Raw genomic sequence first — 20,983 nt, forward strand, 5'->3', positions numbered from 1 at the left:
AAGACACACTCCTTAAATTTTCCTTCTCTCTTAGTCAAGCATTCCTTTCTCTTTTCTTGCACTTCTTTCTTTCTGATATCAGCTGACACACTCATCATAAGTTTCTGCATTTGTTGCAGCTCCCTCTTTGTTCTGTATATTACTCCGCATAACTGAGTTATCTCCCTCATTATGGCCAACACTTCCTTCTTTACATTCGTCATACTACTATTCTTTCGATCAACACTTTTACTATCTCTCTCTCTCTCTCTCATCATATCAGTTTTAACTTCTCTTTCAATCCTATATGCCATTACACTGTCACACATTTCATGCATATGCTCTGTTCTGTCCACTGCTTCAATCTCACAACCTGACCTGCACATTTGACCCTCACTTTTGTAGCATTTTTTGTACTATCACTTTCAACAAAAGTCCATTTGCCTTTTTTGTACATCTCATAGACGTTGTACTATACAAAGTCCCTTTGGTGGAATTCTTTAAACAATGATGATGTGGACATCGCTTCTGATTTGCATCGTGCCATGTACACTTGGTCGTCGACTTACGACCGACTTCCGTTCTGGTCGTATGTCAGCCATATATTTATTAACAGTATTCTTTAACCTTTCTAATCTTTTTATCATCTTTATAATTTATTTTTATAATCTTTTAAATTTATAATTATGTATATTGTACATAATGTGAAAAATAATACTGTACATACTGTACTGTAAACACAAAAATACAATCTAAAATTAATGTAAAAATTAATACAAATGAATTTTACAAAATCAATTTTTAATCTTTGTTTGTGCTGGGTTGTGGATCGTCAGGATCATGTTCTTGGGTTGAGGTAGGAGATGTTTTCTTGATGAGGAACATGCTGGGATTTGTTTGAACAGTTTGTTTCTTTTTTTTCTTCATATATCTCATGATAACAACGCACAGCATCTTGAATGATACGTTCAACCTTTGTGAATTATTCAACATTAGGGTCAATTGCTTCAAAACTGGCAAGAACTTTATTCAGTTGTGAAAAAGAATCGGATAAACTCTTTGCAGTGAATTTCTTTTCTGGCTCCTCTTCTTCTTCTTCCTCTCTCGCTTTTTCTTCTGACACTCTCTGTGCTTCCAATTCAATCAACTCTTCATCCAAAAGTTTTTTATTTCACAATCTAGCAACTCCTCTATGTCTTCTATTTCACATTCTAATTTAAGATTTTTTGCAAGTTTAACTATTTTTTCTGTAATCACTTCCAGTTTCTCTCCTTTTTCAAATCCTTCAAATGTATTCGCATAACATTTTAGACACTTTTTTCAAATTCCCGACATACAATTCTTTATTACACATTCCCATGCAGTCAAAATCGCTTTGATGGCTTGTGCAAATGTCATTCTGAGGTAGTGAGCCTTGAATGTTGAAATAGCACCCTGATCCATGGGTTGAATGAGAGCGGTTGTGTTAGGTGGCATAAAAACCACTCTAACATCATTATTATTATTATTATTATTTGACACCTCCAGGGAGTCCAAAGACTCATCGAGGGAGAGTGTGAAAACAGCATCGAACGATTGGTCCCCTTCCAACTACTAACCGCGCTCAAACTTACTTAACTGAGCCATTAGTAGCAGAGGCTCTACCAATCGACCAACCTTTGCCGGCATGTTGAATGTCGTCCAGATGAGGAGAGTGGCCAGGGGCATTGTCCATAATCAATAAAATCTTGAAAGGGATACCTCTCTCCACACAATATTCACGAGCCTGGGGAATAAAGCAGTTCATGAATCAGTCTTCGAACAGTGCTTGAGTCATCCAAGCTTTAGGGTTTGAACGGTAGTAAACAGGCAGTGTGTGCTTGTTAATGTGCTTAGCACGAGGGTTTTCTGAACTATAAATGAGAAAAGGCTTCAACTTAAAACCCATGGCATTCCCACAAGCAACAAAGTCAAACGATCCTTAAAAGCTTTGAATCCTGGCATCCTTTTTGCTTCTTGGTGTATGTACGTATGATTAGGCATGCTTTTCCATTGCAAGCCAGTTTCATCTACGTTAAATATTTTTTCCGGTAGATAACCTTCTTCTTTGATTAAAGAGTCGAAACTATCAACGAATTTTTGGGCTTCATCTTCATCTGCACTTCCTGTGACACGTACATTATGAAAAGCAAATATTTTTTTTTAAAACGTTTAAGCCATCCAGTACTAGCCTGAAAATCTTCTGCGTAATCGTCTCCGGCATGTGATTTTAAACTCTGAAACAGACTTCTAGCCTTCGCTTGCACTGTGCAAAGGCTCATGGGTGAATTTTTCTGTATTAAATCTTCCATCCACATAAACAACAATTTCTCCATTTCATGGATGGGTCCCTGTCATTGTTTGGTTAAAATTGCAGACTTCATAGGTGCGGAACCTTTCACAGCTTCCCGAATTCTTTCTTTGTCCTTAAGTATCGTCGATACCATGGAATGTGATAACTTCAAGTCACGTGCTATCGTATTCACTTTCTTTTTGCCTTCATACTTCTGGATACTCTAAATCAATAGTTTTCCTTGACTTCTTCACTGGCATATCTGTAGATGAAGGTATTTTCCTTTTACTAGACATTTTATGGGTAGTATTTCAGTAGAATTTTAATTAATACATGCAACAGATGCTTGAAAGCAACTGAATGTATGTGAGAGATAGTTATTGTAAGATAACTATCGTATCCCATAGTTATCGTACACGCAGCTGCCTGATTTATTATTAATTTATTCTTTTTTTTTTGTGGTCGTAAGTGCAGTCGGTTGTAAGTCGCATAGGTCATAAGTCGACGACCAGGTGTACTATGCTATAGAACTTACTGTGCAGAAAGACTACATTAACTATTTTTAAATAAAATTTTTACCTTAAATCTAATTACCACCATAATACAAACTAATTCTAACATAACTTGCAGAGAAAAAAAAAAAAATGGCGGCGGCATTGTCATTCCATGATTTTAATTTGGATTTCAGTCGGTTCGTTAAGTGTGAGGTCTGTTATATGTATTCCTTCGATTACATAAATGATTTGTGGATGTTTAGTGCGGATGGAAGAAGGGTGTGTGCAAAATGTGACCTGAACGAGGAATTGATGAATGCGAATATGAAGTTGATGACAGAAAGTGCTAGTACCGATTGTGTCGCGAGTGCACGTTTGAAAGAGAAGGATGGTGAGAAAGACAGGCGAAAAAATGTTAAAAAATCAGGAAAAAAGAAAAAGAGCGATTTGACAACCGTAACGGATGTTAAAAGGGACGAAAGTGAGGCGGAAAGAAACGAAATTGAGAGAACGAATGAAAGTAGAAATGGCGTGATGCAGAAATCGCAAGTAAAAAAAATCGAAAGAATGAATGATAGCGAAAAAAGAATGACTGATGGCGAAAGTTGGACGCATGTTGGAACGAAAGTACTGAACCAAAGAAAGATGAATGACAGTAAAAGTGAGAAGAATGATAGCGAAAGTTGGACGCATGTTAGTCCGAAAGTACGGAAACAAAGAAAGATATGTGAGAGTGAAAGTGAGAAGAATGATAGTGAAAGTTGGACGTATGTTGGACCGAAAGTACGGAAACAAAGAAGGTTGAATGAGAGGGAAAGTGAGAAGAGGGGGTCGAGAGTTAGAAAGTTAGAAAGATTTAATGATAGAGTGAATGTGTCGTGAGGTTCAGAAGGTGAATTGGATTGGATGAAGCAAGAAATGAAATGGATGCAGAATGAAATTAAGAGAATTCAGGTCAAAACTATTAAAATAAATCATGATGGCATGAAAGAGTTAACAAAAGATGAGCGAGTGGCGTTGTACAGCAACTCCATTATTAAAGGTGTGCTAGAGAATAAAATGCACAAGGTATGTTTTCCAGGCGGTAAAATGAGTAGAGTGATTGAGGCATTGAATATGAGGCGGTAACGAGCAAAAGAGTTAATTGTATTAATTGGTACAAATGATTTGAGAGAGAACAAAGAGCATGTCAAAATGAATGTCAGGAGACTGTTTGGAAAGATAAAGGAGAATAGTGTGACAGGAAGGGTGGTCAGTGTGTTGCCTAGGTATGATTGTGGTGAAATGAGGCGGAGAGCAAGGATTATGAATGATATTCTGGCTGAAATGTGTGAGGAGATGGGAGTACAGTTTGTTAATGTGTGGAATGAGTTTGAGGGACGAAGTGAGCTGTATGGGAGCGATGGACTGCATTTGAGTGGTTATGGTGTGAGTCGCTTGGAGAGACTGCTGCTGGAAAGTGGAGAAGTGAATAGAGAGAATGAATCAGATCGAGAGGGGAGTGATGTGGAAGAGCAGGAGAGTAAGACAGGAGAGACTGAAAGAGTGGAAATGAATGGGGAAGTGAGCGGTATGAGTATAGAAAATGAGAGAATGGGTGTGCAAGAGGAGCAGGGAAACGGGGAGGCTCAGAGTGGACAGGGATATACAGCGTGAGAAAGGTGGATGCTCCAAGAGGAGGTGAGAGCATGTGTAGGCAGGAAAGTAATGGGATGATCAGGGATCAAAAGGAAACAGATGGAATTTCAAAGGGTTCTAAAATGATGAAGCAGAAAGGGAAATGGCCCCAGTCCAGCATGGAGAGATCACATCGAGTGAGTGGTATCAGTGGAACTAGCTGTAGATCCAGAAATGAGTTGTTGTGTTTGTATACCAATGCTAGAAGTATAAGAAACAAGGCGGATGAAATGGTTGCTCTAATTGCGTCTGTGCACCCAGAGATTGTCGGAATAAGTGAGACATGGTTAGATGAGGATGACATCCTGACAGGAATAGAGATGGAAAGGTATGATGTGTTTCGTAAGGATAGAAGGGGTAAAAAGGGAGGGGGAGTGCTATTGATGATAGAGAAAGAGTTATGTCCATACAAGGTAGAGATGCAAGAGGGAAATGAGGCCAGTGGTTTTGAGACAGTATGGTGTGAGATAGAGGTTAATAGAATCAAATACTTGGTGGGATGTTGTTATAGACCTGGTAATGTGGATGGTGGTGATAGTGAAATGTATAGTCAAATAAGACAAGCAAATAAGAAAAGGGTGATCATTATGGGTGATTTTAATTATGGCAATATAGACTGGAATGAAGAGATAGCAACTGGAAGTAAAGAAAATGAGTTTCTTGAGTTTTTGAGGGATTACTACCTCAGACAGTATGTAACAGAGGGCACAAGAGGATTAAGGGTCTTGGATTTGGTCATCTCATCGGAGGATGTAATTATCAATGAGGTATCAAATCATCCACCAATTGGTGAAAGTGACCATGAGGTGATTACTTGGGTGGTTGCCAGCAGTGCAAGGACCCCTGTGAAAAAAGGGTATATGTGGAACTACAAGGGGGGGTGATTATGAAGAGCTCAGGAGACAGCATGCAGGTGTAGCATGGAATGAGGAGTTAGCTGGAAAAGAGATCAATGCAGCTTGGGGGATTTTCAAAAAATATTTAGTGGATGCAATGTCTAAATGTATACCACGGGTAAGAAGGTTAAATAAGGTAGGTGTGAGATGGATGAATAAAGAGATTAAGCATGCAATACAGAGAAAAAGGGCATTGTGGAGGCAGCATAAGAGAAGTGGAAGTAACCAATTTCATGAGGTCTACAAAGACCAGGCAAGGAGTGTGACTTGGTTGGTGAGAGTAGCTACAGAGAGGTATGAACAGCAGTTAGCTAATGAAGCTAAAAAGAATCCTAGGGAGTTCTTTCGATATGTAGCCAGCAAAAGAAAGAATGATTATGGAAGGATGACATTGATTGGAGGAAATGGTATAAAGACAGCTGTTGCAGAATGTGTGGTGGAGATACTTAATGAGCAGTTCATAAAGATCTTTCAATCTTGTGAATGTGACTTCATGGAGAGATTAAGAGCAGTTGATGATGGGGAGGAGAGATTGACTGTAAGTGAGCAAGAGGTGTTTGGGGAGTTGAGTAAACTAGATGTAAATAAGGCTGTGGGACTTGATAATATATCACCGCGTATTCTGAAGGAATGTGCCAGAGAGCTGACACCTGCCTTGACATATTTTTTTAATACGAGTCTTGCACTTGGTCAAGTCCCTAAAGAGTGGAAGGAGGGCAAGATTGTGCCACTTCATAACGGAGGTGATCGAACTCAAGCATCAAACTATAGGCCTATCTGTGTGTCAGGTGTTGTGGTTAAGTTGTTGGAGAAGCTTGTGAGAACTAGGATCCAGAGTTGGGTTGACAACAATGGTATAATCTTTGATGGACAGCATGGATTTGCTAAAGGGAGATCGTGTTTTAGTAATCTACTTACTTATTACAATAAAGTGACTGCTTCCTTGGACAGAGGAGAAGGATACACAGTAATATACTTGGATTTCGCAAAAGCTTTTGATAGAGTACCTCATGATAAGTTGACAGTCAAACTAGAGCAGATGGGGTTGGATATTAGATTAGTGCATTGGATTGGAGACTGGCTATCTGATAGGTGTCAACAAGTTGTGTATGGGGGTGCAATATCCAGGAAAAGGAAAGTCACTAGTGGAGTGCCTCAGGGATCTGTTTTAGGGCCATTACTATTTAACTTGTATATTAATGATATTGGCGAAGATTTGGATGGAGATATTCAGTTGTTTGCAGATGATGCAAAGTTGGGACGAACCATAAAGAGTAGTGAAGATGTTGTGGCCTTGCAAGAAGACTTGAATAAATTGAGTGATTGGGCAAGCAAATGGGGATGTGAATTCAATGTTGCAAAATGTAAGGTTTTAAAATTTGGAAAACAAAGATGGGATGCAGAATTTATGCTTGGTGAGAATATATTGTTGGAAGTAGAGGAAATAAGAGATCTGGGAGTGATAGTGGATAAGGATCTAAAATTTAGGGGACACATCGCCAAAATTGTGAAGACAACACAAAGACTGCTGGGAATGATGAGGAGGACACTGACATGTAGAAGTAGGGAGATTCTTGTTCCATTGTATAAGGCTTTGATTAGGCCACACATGGACTATTGTGCCCAGATTTGGTCACCTGGTTTTCAGAAGGATGAAGAGATGTTGGAAAGGGTCCAAAGGCGACTGACTAAGGTAGTTTCTGACCTCTGGAATGTCGAGTATGAGGAAAGATTGAAAAGATGTAATTTGCAGAGTCTAGTGGAGAGAAGGAAGAGGGGAGATATGATAGAGACCTACAAGTTGGTAAGGGGTTGTTATAGGATCAATGGTGGAGAAGTTCTACAGAGAATAGTGGGAGATCAGGGGAGAACCAGAGGTCATCCCTGGAAACTGTATAAAGAGGGTGTGAGTAGGGGAGTGAGAGGCAGGTTTTTTTCGTGCAGAGTTGTGAATGATTGGAATGCCTTGCCTGAGAGTGTGGTGTCTGCAAGGAGTTTGAATGTGTTTAAGACCCGGCATGATGAGATGTGTGTGAGATAAAAGGATCTCCCAGATGAGTCTTTGACTCCATGAGGTCTTGTTTAATAATAATAATAATAACTTTTAACTAATATTGCTATTTTTTTTTCTAAACTAAACAACTTAACTTTCAGAGCTCTCCAAACGCAGATCTACTACCATACACCACCTGACAGAATCCAAAAAAACTATACACTAGGGCCCTCACTATAATGACCATAAAGCTAACTTATGATTCATCCAACCCATGAAATACACCAAATGTCAAAAAAAGTTACCCCTGTTATAACCATTCATGCAGCTCTTTAACAGATCATTAAATATGTTGAATACCATGTTATCTTTACTGTTAACAGGATACACCTTACAAACAAGATGCAACAGTTCATACATTGGATCATGTCTTCAATCAGTATATGTGAGAATCCAGATCACCATAAGGAAAATCGCCCTTTTATCAATATCTATTAACAACATCTATACTCCCTCCTCACTTAAAAAAAACCAAAAGAAATAGAAGATTAAAATCAAAGTATAAATACTGAAATGCCATTCCATAACATATTTCCAAATTTGGATTCCAATTTCCAAATTGGAATCCAAAAACATTCCAATTTCCTTATTTGGAATGTTTCCAATATAAGGAAACATTCCAAATATGGAGGAATGTTTCCTTATTTACTTGGAAACATTCGTTCTTGTTTCCAAGTAAATATGGAGGAATGTTTCCTTATTTACTTGGAAACATTCGATCTTGTTTCCAAGTAAATAAGGAAACAAGAGCTTCCTTATTTACTCTGATTATATCATAAATGAAACATCTATTACCCTTGTATAACAACTGAGAGGCTTTCTCTACTTCCATCTGCTTCCTTTTGTTCATCCTATCTTCGCCTTCCCTCCCCTCTTTCATACTTTCTTCATATCTTCTCCATGTCCATGAAATGACACTAGCTCGAATTATCAACATGCAATTCTAACCTGCATATAAACAATTTTCACCTTAGGTCAACCCATCAGTGATGAAAGTGCAGTAGACATTTTCTTTGCACCCACAACTGGTCAAAGGGTATATCATATATAAATCCATTGTCACACTTAGTCAAGAAGGTGTTACTATTATCCCTTAAATACTCCCTACTGCAATCCTGCAGCTTCCTTATTTACTCTGATTATATCATAAATGAAACACCTATTTCCCTTGTATAACAACTGAGAGGCTTTCTCTACTTCCTTCTACTTCCTTTTGTTCATCCTATCTTCGCCTTCCCCCACTTTCATACTTTATTCATATCTTCTCCTGGTTTTCATGATGAGGATATACTAGAAAAAGAAGACTGACTAAGGTCATAACTAATCTTTGGGATGTGAGATATGAGGACAGATTGAAGGAATGCAGTTTCCCTTGTGAAGAGGAGGAAGAGAAGGGATATGATTGAGACATTTAAGTTGGTAATGGGTTGTTACCAGGTTAATGTGGGAGAAATTTTCATAGAATAGGAGAAGGCAGTAGAACAAGGGGACTTCCCTAGAAGCTATATAAGGAGGATGTAAGCAGCGGCATAAGGAGCAGATTCTTTGCATGGAGAGTGATTGGTGAGTGGAATGCACTTCTTGACACTGTGGTGAATGCAGATGCATTGAATTTAAGGCATGGTTTGATGAGCTTTGTGTGTAACACTGTTTGTCTCCTGTGATGAGTCTTTTGACTCCATGGATGTCTGGTGTTAATAATAATAATAAGATTTTATATTTTCAATCCTCATTAGAATTGTGCTCTTTTTAGGTACAGAGATGGTTCAATTGAACTACACCATTTTCCACTTAAGTCTTATATGGATAGGTGTTGATTTTGTGCATACTTGTTCTGCATTTCCTGCAGGGTCTGAGAATTTTCCTATCACCAAGCAGTTAAAGCATTTAGCTTGAGGACAATCTGCACCCAAATGGTAGAAAGTCTGCATTGCAGTACCTTCTACCATTTGGCCTCACTTACTGTCTCTATGAAAATAAAATTAGTAACCTGCTGCTTCATCTCCATAATAAAATAATTGCTGCCTGATTTCCATTCTTTCTCTTCTGGACATTCTGTTTTGTGTATATATCCTTGACTTTTTCCCATTTGGAAAAAACTTTATATATTATCTCATCTGAATTCAAAATTTACTCTATTAAGAATCTCTTGATATTCACTATGCAAACTTGGCTCCTAATCATTACAGGAATGATCAGCTGGTCTTTCATCTTGAAACCTGACAGTAGTTTGTCTCTGGTGATGAAACCCCTTATGAAGATCTGGTAGAGACTATCACCAAAAGGTGTCAGGTGCATGTGTTAGTCACTCCAGATACCTCTTTTAATGCTCTGATGACCTCTCTTAATTCACATGATTCACAAGCCAAGTCCTGTCAGTGGTGCTGTGCAATGCAATGAAATGCGCTGTGGTGAATTCCAACCTTGAAATGCATTCCAGAGTGCATTTCAAGGTTGGAATGCAGCCACCTGTTAATTTCAACACACTAAAAACACTTGGGATTAGTAGGATGTTTGTGTACATCCTACTAATCCCAAGTAGGATGGTAATGGATTTACAATCATAAAATACATACTTATTCCTTCATTAGGAGGGTTGAGGAATGGGGGAAAACCCCATACAGATAGAATAAATGATACAGAAGATGTATCATAGAACAGGTTGACCATGCTGCGATAGGACGCAACAGCTTGTCAGGGCTGTGAAGGCATACTGCCACCATAATACTGTGAGAATGCAGAAAGTGATGTCACAAGATATGAACGATGTCACATGCACTACCTGATAACCTGGAGGTGAGAGCCTATCATTGTTCTGCTGGACACTTCCTAACACCACAACTTATGTGGCAGAGGGTGATAAAATCAAAGGCACTTCTCCGGCAGTATGCAAACAACAGACAGAGACATCCTCTTCACAGATGAGAAGATTTCACCATTGAAGAGTCATTTAACCACCAAAATGATTGGGTATATGCCCTTGATTGTCGCACAGTACGTGCCATTGCACCCAGGATTCAGAGAGGTCATCACCAAACATCAGTGATGGTTTAGTGGGGTGATGTATTGGGTATCCAAGTTGCATTTCTGCGAGAAAAGGTCAAAACCTCCACCAAAGTGTATCAAGATACCATGCTGGAACTTGTGGTACAGCCCTGAACAACACCTTATTTCACAGTAGGCAGTGGACCTTCCAACAGGACTCAGGCCCTGCACACAAGGTGAAGACCACACAACAGTGGTTGGAGGCAAACGTACCTGACCACATATCACCATCTGATTAGCCATCTGGAAGTCCTGATCTGGACTTCAAATAGTGGTCACAGCTTGAGAGAGTAACCTGCAAGAAATAACTCCCAAGCATCACCAGCGTGAAGGTGGATTCGGAGTGAGCAGTGACAGTGTTTCTGTTGGTTGTTCCATGTGCTGCCATTGATACGTGGCCCCACAGACTTTGAGTGTGCCTGAAGACAAACGGAGACATTTCTTGCTGCTTGATTAGATTGAGTGCTACTATATCCACATTATATACATGGTTTGTATGTGTTGAAAGCTGCAAATGATTTACTGATAGATTTAAGGTTTATGCACTGTTCAAGTTGTAACAGTATTTATGGCTAGACTGTGTAGATTTCCATAGCTGTCACTATTATTCATGTCAAAGATTCTGGAACAGAAAACTCTACATAGACACCGGAATGTATTTAAATAATTTACTAGATAAAATTAATGCACAAGGTCTCCAGAACCCAGTTAACTTTAACAGAATAGATGGTATGATTTTAAATAGATTTTGGTCTACAGCCATATCTAACCCATCAGTATTAACAAGAGGAATCACCACATAGAGTGCCACTGTCGCTCTACATGCACGTAACTGCCCTTGTTATCCAGGTCATTTTAGTTTGTGTCTTTACTGAGTGTGTAGTGTTAAATTGCCTCTGATGATGCTAGCTTAAGCTAGCAAAACATCAGCTGTAAATAACTGATATTAACACGTTTGCTGCCACGCTCCATGGGCATAGTTCGTTACCGCACGTCAAGCACTTTCACTTCTACAAGATCAGTATGAGTTATCTCATAGCTGGCTTATCAGACAGAATTTTGTTTCATACGCCAACTATGAGTAATCTCATATCACTCCCCACCTATGTCTTATATGCGCTGACGACTGTGTAACTTGATTTCAGAGTCAGTGACATTCAGCATTCAGTGCAGTAAGGTTTATTGCGTCTAGTCTTACAATTATTTAAAATTATCTAAATAAAAATCTTCAATTACGCCATGGCCAGTAAAAGAAAGCTTACTGATGAAGAATTAGAAGCTTACACTAATATGAGCGATGATGAATGGAATGAATTATTTGGTTCCGATTCCGAAGATGATTATAATCCTACAGTTGACTCTAGCAATGACTCAGATGATGATATATCGTATATAAATATATGTTTATGTTGAAAAAGCTTCAAAAAATTGTTTTATTGCATTAATAAATACACAGTTTAGGCAACAATACCTCTTATAATATACTATACTTTTGCTGAAATTATTTTCCTTCTGCCAAGCCCCCAGACGTGCTTGCTCTCTCTGCTTTATTCACAAGCCAAGGGTCCAAATTAACGTGCTCATACTATGGGTTAACTCGTGCTTGGCATAGGAGGTCAGTAATCGACATACTAGTATATACGTAGCTGACTTGTGAGGCTCATATATCAACTAAAAGTATACTCATAGTTGGCAGCGAACGTGTTAATTAATAAAATACTGATATTAATTAAAAATAATTAATATCAGTGTCTGGAACAGAACATGGTTCTGTTCCAGAAATTTTGACATGAATCCACATAAACTTATTCATAGTTTACTACCTAACATATACCATTTTTGCTAATGCTATTGTCTATTTCCATATTTAATTTTCTATCTTCACTAAAAATTGTGACTAAATTGTTGAAACATTTTACTTGTTCTATAGGTTTCCCATGCAGGATATAGCTAATGTTCCTGCCTATTATCAATAGTTACGTAATCTAGCAGGCTTGTATTGGACTTTTTTTAAGAGTATACATCATTTGCATAAAGCAAAGAGCTGAATTGAATATCTCCAATTTTGATATTAGGCCTAATGTCACTTTCTTTTATAATGTGATTCATACAGATGATGTGAACCCTTGTCTCACACCTAATTTTACATCAAACCATCATCCTATAGCTTTTTCTCTAAGTACTGACATACAACTCAAACATAGACTATGTATTGCTCGATATAATGTGAAGTTTATACAGTATAATTATAGCATTTTGAACAGACTAATTTCCAGACTGCAGGATAGATACCAGTGGAATAAGAGAGTGTAAAAAAGGTGACATAAAATGGGTGACATACAACTCTGCAACACAAATCTTTGGGACAATTGGAGGAAATGACATCAGGGCCAGGAAATGTTTTGGCACCCAATTTCACAAAATTTTTATCACTTCCTGGAAAGAGGATACTGGACATTGAGTGTTCAGTGTTTGGAATGACTGGGGACATTTACCAAAATCAGTAATGCAAAAATTGGAGAAGAAGTAGGAAGCCTGGAGGTTGGCTTTTTAGGTAGGTGATAATGCAACAGAACCATCAGGATGCAATAGTTCTGGAAGCAGTGTTGGCCAAAAGTTATAACCAATGGCTTTGGAAAGAGACCAGAATGCACAGCTGCCATTTGGACAGAATGCAAATTTCCTGCTTTTAGCTCTATCTATCAAGGTCAGTTTTTGAACTATAGATAACTTTCCAACTAGTTTTAGATAGAATTTTAGATTTCGAATGCAAGTCAGTTATGGTTGTACTGCTTCTCTAGTACTGCTTTGGCACACCTGTGGAGAACCAAGCCTTAGATACAAGATAGAAACTTAGGATGGAATGAGGAATAAACATTTCCATGCCAATAAGAACAATTTTGGTAACATGTTCAGCACATAAGTTTGGATCAGATGACCAGAAGCCATCTGATCCGAAGAAATTCATCCAAGGAAATGTGATGTATCAGTTGCGTAGGTCACCCCACTTGCCTTTCTTGTAATGCCATATGATGCATGGATGTGAATGACCGTGTTCATGTTGTTTTATGCGGAAAGAGATCTGCACAAGACTGTGGTCTTAACTGCCTACAGGACAGACTATATTCACAGTGTATTTGAATGGGTCACTACTGAGGAAGAAGGCCCTATTTGGAGGATGGTTGGAATTGTCTGATATTCTGGTAGACATGTGTACTATTGTGCAAAGGTCAGTGGTGATGCAAATGTCTCAGCCTATCTACTTGGTTGATCTGTGCTCCTGGAATAGAAGAGCCAGCTGGTGTTGTGAACATTGGAGTCTCCAAGAAAAATGACCTTGCTGTTAGGAAAGCTGGAATGAAGAATATCAACTTCCAAGGAAATGAAATCAAAAAGTTCAGAATGGTGGGCAGCATTAGGAGAATGGTAGAGACAGCAAATTAACTTGAAAGAATGAGGTACAGAGATTTTCAGCACATCTGCAAAGCACATCTCCTTGCGGACATATCCGCAAGGAGATGTGCTTTGCATTATGGGAGATACTGAGATAGGAGTAGTGAGAGCTTTCTCCACCTTTGCAACGAGTTGCCTGATGTTGCACTACCTTACCCCAGTCATGAAGATACTTTCAGGTGCAAACTTTGTTTGCTCACACTTGGATAAAGGATTAAACTAAACTTATTATAGTCTAACCAAGTGAAAAATAAACTCTCAATTTCTTATAATCAACTTTCCATGCATCATCTCCATTAGTCATTTTTTCTTCCAGATGCTGCCATAATCTTCTACCTTATTCTTGCTGCACATAGGTGAGATCTGGCCAGGCTCATAGACGTGAAATGGTAGAATTGCCTTTTGACATGTTATACCCAATAATTACGAATGCCAATCTGCTCATCAGCTTATCACGTCACTTTGACTAGGCAGAGGATATTCATTCCATCACTCTCTGTGTTTGTGTGCCAAAGTGATGACACCTGATGATTTTCCTGGGATTAAGTTTGCATTCTTTGGCAAGCTTGCAGATATCATCATTCAGCATCACATCTGTTTCTGAATGAAAGTTCAGTATGATGACATTCTATTTTTTATTCTCTATCTCCATAGTGTCTTAGGATGACAAGACAATGAAGTTGCTGCCATCTTTGGTTCATGCTGCAGGCATATTTGTATGTTGCGTGTGGACACTTGCTTTGACTGAGATTAAAGTAGAGAAAATCTTTTTGTCGAAAAGATCAAAGCATTTATAGTAGGTGTTGAGTTCTTCTGTTCCTTTAGATCTATTGGTTCACTATCATTTGGGCCATAAAGTTGGATAAATATCTCTTTAAATAACATAAAATTAGAGAGCACAAAATCTAAGCAATGCAATTCAGAGTGCCACATAGCAGTTATGATCTGGTTATGAGTTACTCCAGATAAAAATACTACTAAATATAATACTAAAGATACAGAACATCTTTATCATCAGCTTTTGTCTCACCTTTATCATCCCTGTTTCTTTTAAAGTATTCTTTTCTCCATTTCTAAGTGTTTTCAATAAGTCTCCAGAATATTTTGCAACCTTCCTGACATTTACCTTATATGTTCTTACCAGTCTTCCCATGACTCTTGTTTAGCTACTTTATACACTGCTTCACATTATTATTACATTTTTTGCTGCATTCGATCAGGGCACATGCCTGATTTAGTTGCCAGGAACTTTCAGTACACTCTTCTTTTCCTTGAATCTGCCAATGAATCTCTTCCAGGTTTGGTTCTTGTTTTGAACTTCTCAATTTTGTTTGAGTAACACTGTATACATGAGTAAACTGTCTTACACACTTTCCATTCTTTTCAATATTCAATTTTAACCTCTCTTCTGGCATTGATAGACGTAAATTCAGTATTATTTTAGATCCACAACTACTCTTACATCTTCCATTGAATGCCCTAAGTGAAATTTGAGAACATAAATTTATAATCTGCATACCATTCCTTCTGGACAACCTCTGGTTAATTTATTTGCAATCAATGTCCTTCTTCTCATGCATACCATACTTGTCATCCTCAGAATCATTCATGACTGCCAAAACACACAACAATTTCACTCCTACTCTTTGCATTCTAACAGCATTCCTAACATCTGTACTCTACATATTCAGGCAACACAATTTTGTCAACTTCTCATCAAGCACTTTTTCATAGAATCACCATACAATACTTTCTATTTACTCTCCATCTTTTGCTCTTTCATACGCTATCCTCTCTTCTCTCACATCTCTTCTTTTTTTCTCTTCTGTGCCACTCAGCAGATTTTTCTCCAGTCACTAGAACCCATGCTTTGTCATGTGAAAGAATCCATCTAAGTGTATACTATTTCTCTAATTAACATCTCATCATTTTCCTAATATTATCATCTCCTTCATGTTATCATTTATACATTGTTCACCTTCACTCACTTCTCCTACTGCACTTTAATCTACATTCTCTCTAACTATGAACCTTTTGTCAGTAATGTTTACTATTCCACTATCAGGTTTCTCACTCAATCCATACTTCTGGCACTCACTTTCAACACACCCCTTTTGTCAACCTCACTTTTCTCTCACAAATCTTTCACTCTTCATAAAGAATATGTCACCTAAAAAAAGTCTTACTGATATCTTGCAAAGTAGTTTTTCTAATTTATTACTCATAATATTTTGAAACTAATAAGTGCAAGAAAGGCATTGATTATAGTTCTGTTCATAACATTTACAGCAACTCAATTTGGTAACATATCAATACCATAAAATTTTAATTAACATAAACATATACTTTAGATGGTTTTACTACAGTATTAATTTATTAACTTACCTCTTTTAATCTCTTTTTACGCCTTTGCTGTATTTCTTTTAACAATGAATTTTCCATTTTGGTTTCATTGATGATCTGGAACAAAACAAATTTAGTTATAAATTAATCTCTGCAAAATAAAATACTCATCATCATGTTACAGTATAATACTATAATGATATATAATATCTCATGATATATAATACCTCTCAATATAATTGAATTTTGATGGGGGGGGGGGGGTTTATCCTCTCAAAACTGTTCTATTATTTCTTACATTACTGATTTCATTAACTCATATTTCAGTCTTTACAGGTATTCATAACTACATCAACCAACTTATACCTTGGTCTTCCTTTGTGTCTTATGTCCTGCCATTTTTGCTGAAGCTCATATTTTGCAAATCTTTCTTTTCCCAATTTAAATTATCATGATGTCTTAGATTAGCTTTGTTTATGCATATAGAATATTAATAAATTATTAATATTCGCTCATGGCTTGAAATCATGGGGGTGCTGCAATTTTCGAAATATGCATACACACTGTAAGTATAGTGTATATGTGTTTGGATAAAATATCAAAATTATTATAAAAATTTTTTAAAAAATTAAACATGAAAAAATATTGTTTATTATCGATAAAATTATACAGTTTGGTATAATTCAAAAGTACTTAAAAATAAAATATATTCTTCTCATTTTGTTTCATGAAAAAATATTGTTTATTATCAATAAAATTATACAATTTAGTATAATTCAAAATTACTTAAAAATAAAATCCATTCCTTTAATTGTAATTAAAGGAATGGATTTACAATTTTTGGACATTACAATTAAATCCTTTAATTGTAATGTCCAAATATTTAAAGAGACAGAGTAAACACAATAAGCACTATGAACACTCTACTACAAACTGCATATAAACAACAGTGGAACTGCACAACAGACAGTGCTGCATTATGCTAATAGCTCGCATCTCACTATGACGTGCATATGCTTGTGCACGTAGCAATATGACACTGTGGTAAACACAGTGCTGCTAGTGTCCTTCACCCTCCTAAGTGCTACAAGAAGGATTTTTATTATTTTTTATACAAAATAAGAGAATTGTATAGGATTGTTGATGATAACATTAAATATTACAAGCAAATATAAATATATTAATAAATATATTTATATATCGAGAAAAATTGGGGGTGCTGCAGTTCTGCAGTGCCTATGCACGAGCCGCCCCTGTTAATAATATCAAGTACTTTTCTAACAGCTTCCTTTATAATCTGATTCTGTTTACTGATGCCATCTGTTCTCTCCTTTAATTTTCCTCAAAATTCTCATAGACTGCAGTTGTTGATCAACTGTTTTATTTCTAAGCATTTTATTTCTATTTATTTCCTGCTGGCTGGTGTGGGAAGCAATTTTCTCATCTTTAAAATTTTAGTCAAAATTCTAAAAACAGATGCAGTTGAGATGTTTATTCTATTTGCAATTTCATCACATCATGTTATTACTGTCTTCCAGGCTGTTGATGAAAACCACAGATGTGTCATCCAAAGCTACTGACATGCCTGCAACTTCTTGACTGTTTTAATACTTGTCAAATCTTAATGGAAAAAAGTGTCCCACTGTGACACATTGCTGTGATCCAATGCATCATCACCATAACCTTAATGTAAAAAGCATTGGGTTCAGCAGGGTTTCTTCACAAAAAGTGTTAATTTAAGATGTATTAACAATGGTCAATGTATGAAATGCAACCTAGTCCCACTCTTCCTCCATTTATTTCAAAGAATAAGAACACAAAACAGAAAATGAGAAAATTTTTCACTAAAAGTCTGCCTTACACATATGGCCTACGTTTCTGTAATAGAAATATCTTGGCTTTCTTCCACTCATTTGAAACTCCACTTGGTTTGAGTCAAGTCGAACAGCAATGTTATTGATATTGCCTTTTTTGCTTGAAGTAGTATCCAACTGCTTTATCTGATAAGTTCCAGTAATATCATTTAACTCATCCATAGTATCAATAATAGAACCTTCTTATTTCCACTTGGAATGTATATCCTGGTAAAGTGCTTGTTCACTTTAATTTTGCAATTCTGCAATTTCTGCTGCATCTTTTGCTTCTTTATTATCTGTATTCACTAAGTTTATTCTTCCATGTTCCTTCAGCTGGTAATCTTTATATCCCAAAATGAACCACACACGTTGCAAGATTAAAATGACAGCCATTTTCCTCTATTCATATCAACCTAAAGTCATCCAGAAAAATCTTTACATCATCTTTATTAACTATTGCTCAACCCAATTTTGCATCATAATCATCAGCAAACAACTGAATATTTTTCCAAGATTACTTCCTATTTCATTAATGTACAAATTAAATGATAGTGGCCTAGATACTGAACTCTGAAGCACACTCCTAGTCACAAGCCATCTGCTGCGCTCTACACCTTAATAAAATACTGCCTGATATCTCTCTCTCTCTCCATCAACCAATCTTATCCTATCTCTGTGTTGTATTTGGTGACTTCTTAAATATTAAACTGGAACTTTATATTGGCTTTATTAGTTGACCAGAGATTTTTGTAAAACATATACAAGAATTGTCTACAAGTTTCACCAGCATTTCTGTCTTGGTTTTCTTCAGGACATGTGTGGCAGTACATGGAACTAACATTTACTAGTAAAAAAGAAGAATGGAGTAACACAGTCAAATAAATTAAAACGGCACATAACATCATAAGCATGGAACGTGGTGTATCAGTCATTGTTTATTGAGCGCATTATATAGTTTTTGGTGAAATGAAATTCTGGTAAGCTGAACGATATTAGGCTTTTCCAGATGTCTTTCAGAATCATTCCTTAATTTCTGTTTAGGTTTTCTCCAGAGCAGAGTACAACGGCAGCTTCTTTGAAGTTTCTACATCGAAAATCCTCTTCTATATAGGGCATGGAGCTTTTATCCCAATCGATGGTGTGGTTAGAGATCGAGAAGTGATGGGCTAATCCTGAAGTATCTGTTCTGTTGTTGTTCGTGTCTCCTACATGTTCTTTTATTAGAATTTCCAGGCTTCTCGATGTTTGTCCTATGTAATTTAATCCACAGGAATATGGAATGTTGCATACACTGGCAAATTTGAAGAAGGCAATGTCCTTTGGTGATCTTAAAATATGGTGTATTGTCTTGACAGGTTTGAGAGCAACTCTGATGTTGAAAGACTTAAGGGGTTTGGCAATTTTTGTTGACACTGAGCCTGCATAAGGGATGATGATGGACGATATATATTGCGTGACAGAAGGTTGCTGTTGTGGAGGGTTTCTTTGAAGAATCTTTTTGGTTATATTTCTTGGGTAACTGTTGTTTACTAGGATCTGAGAGTGAGTTCATCAAGGAGATCTTTTTCTTTTGAGATAATGTTGGTCGCTCTGTTCTTGAGCATATGTATTATGCTGAGTTTCTGTGCAATATGGTGAGTCGATTTGAAGTGCAGGTAACATCCAGTGTGTGTTGCTTTTCGATAGTTATTTACCAACGTACTTGTTGAAGAAGTTATCAATATTCTAGACAATCTCTATCCACATGACACAACTCAGCTTTTTCATCATAGCCTCAAATCTAATTATTTCAAAGTGAATGACACATTATATGAACAACTTGATGGCTTAGCCATGGGCAGTCCCTTATCACTTCCCTGCACTGATCTGTTCATGGAAAAACTAGAAGCTGACATCCTTTTCAAATTAAACCCAAAGCCGTTGGTTTGGTGGAGATATGTAGATGATGTTTTCATAATTTGGAGAGGCACAGAAACAATCTTATTTGAATTTCTTAAAAAAATAAATTCCTTCCACCAAAAAATACAGTATACATTAGAGATTGAAAAGAAACACTAATCAAGAAACAAGAGGATGGACAAATCCAGTTCACAATCTATCGAAAACCAACACACACTGGGCATTACCTGCACTTCAAATCGACTCACCATATTGCACAGAAACTCAGCATAATACATATGCTCAAGAATAGAGTGACCAACATTATCTCAGAATAAAAAGATCTCCTTGATGAACTCATTCTCATATCTCAAACCCTAGTAAACAACAGTTATCCAAGAAATATAATCAAAACGATTCTTCAAAGAAACCCTCCACAACAGCAACCTTCTGTCACGCAATATATATCGTCCATCGTCATCCCTTATGCAGGCTCAGTGTCAACAAAAATTGCCAAACTCCTTAAATTTTCAACATCAGAGTTGCTTTCAAACCTGTCAAGACAATACACCATATTTTAAGATCACCTTAGGACATTAATGCCTTCTTCAAATATGCCAGTGTATACAACATTCCATGTTCCTGTGGATTAAATTACATAGGGCAAACATCGAGAAGCCTGAAAATTCGAATAAAATAACATGTAGGAGACACGAACAACAACAGAACAGATACTTCAGAATTAGCCCATCACTTCTCGATCTCTAACCACACCATCAATTGGGATAAAAGCTCCATGCCCTATATAGAAGAGGATTTTTGATGTAGAAACTTCAAAGAAGCCGCAAAATTCGAATAAAAGAACAGGTAGGAGATGCGAACAACAACAGAACAGATACTTCAGGATTAGCCCATCACTTCTCGATCTCTAACCACACTATCAATTGGGATAAAAGCCCCATGCCCTATATAGAAGAGGATTTTTGATGTAGAAACTT

General features: G+C 37.1%; 1 protein-coding gene across 4 annotated transcripts in view; it reads right to left on the reverse strand.

The window, feature by feature from the left end:
- Positions 1-20,983, reverse strand: part of Cc2d2a (Coiled-coil and C2 domain containing 2A) — a 518,960-nt gene that overhangs the window by 456,418 nt on the left and 41,559 nt on the right. For all 4 annotated transcript variants that reach the window (XM_090401677.1, XM_090401676.1, XM_090401674.1 and 1 more), the window contains exon 5: positions 16,294-16,368. In XM_090401677.1, the coding sequence (XP_090257803.1) occupies positions 16,294-16,368 (75 nt within the window). The remainder of the gene's footprint in view (positions 1-16,293; positions 16,369-20,983) is intronic.

Source organism: Typopeltis vanoorti, chromosome 12 (genome assembly GCF_054136105.1).
Source record: "Typopeltis vanoorti isolate ZY-2024b chromosome 12, IOZ_Tvanoo_1.0, whole genome shotgun sequence".
NCBI lineage: Eukaryota > Metazoa > Arthropoda > Arachnida > Uropygi > Thelyphonidae > Typopeltis > Typopeltis vanoorti.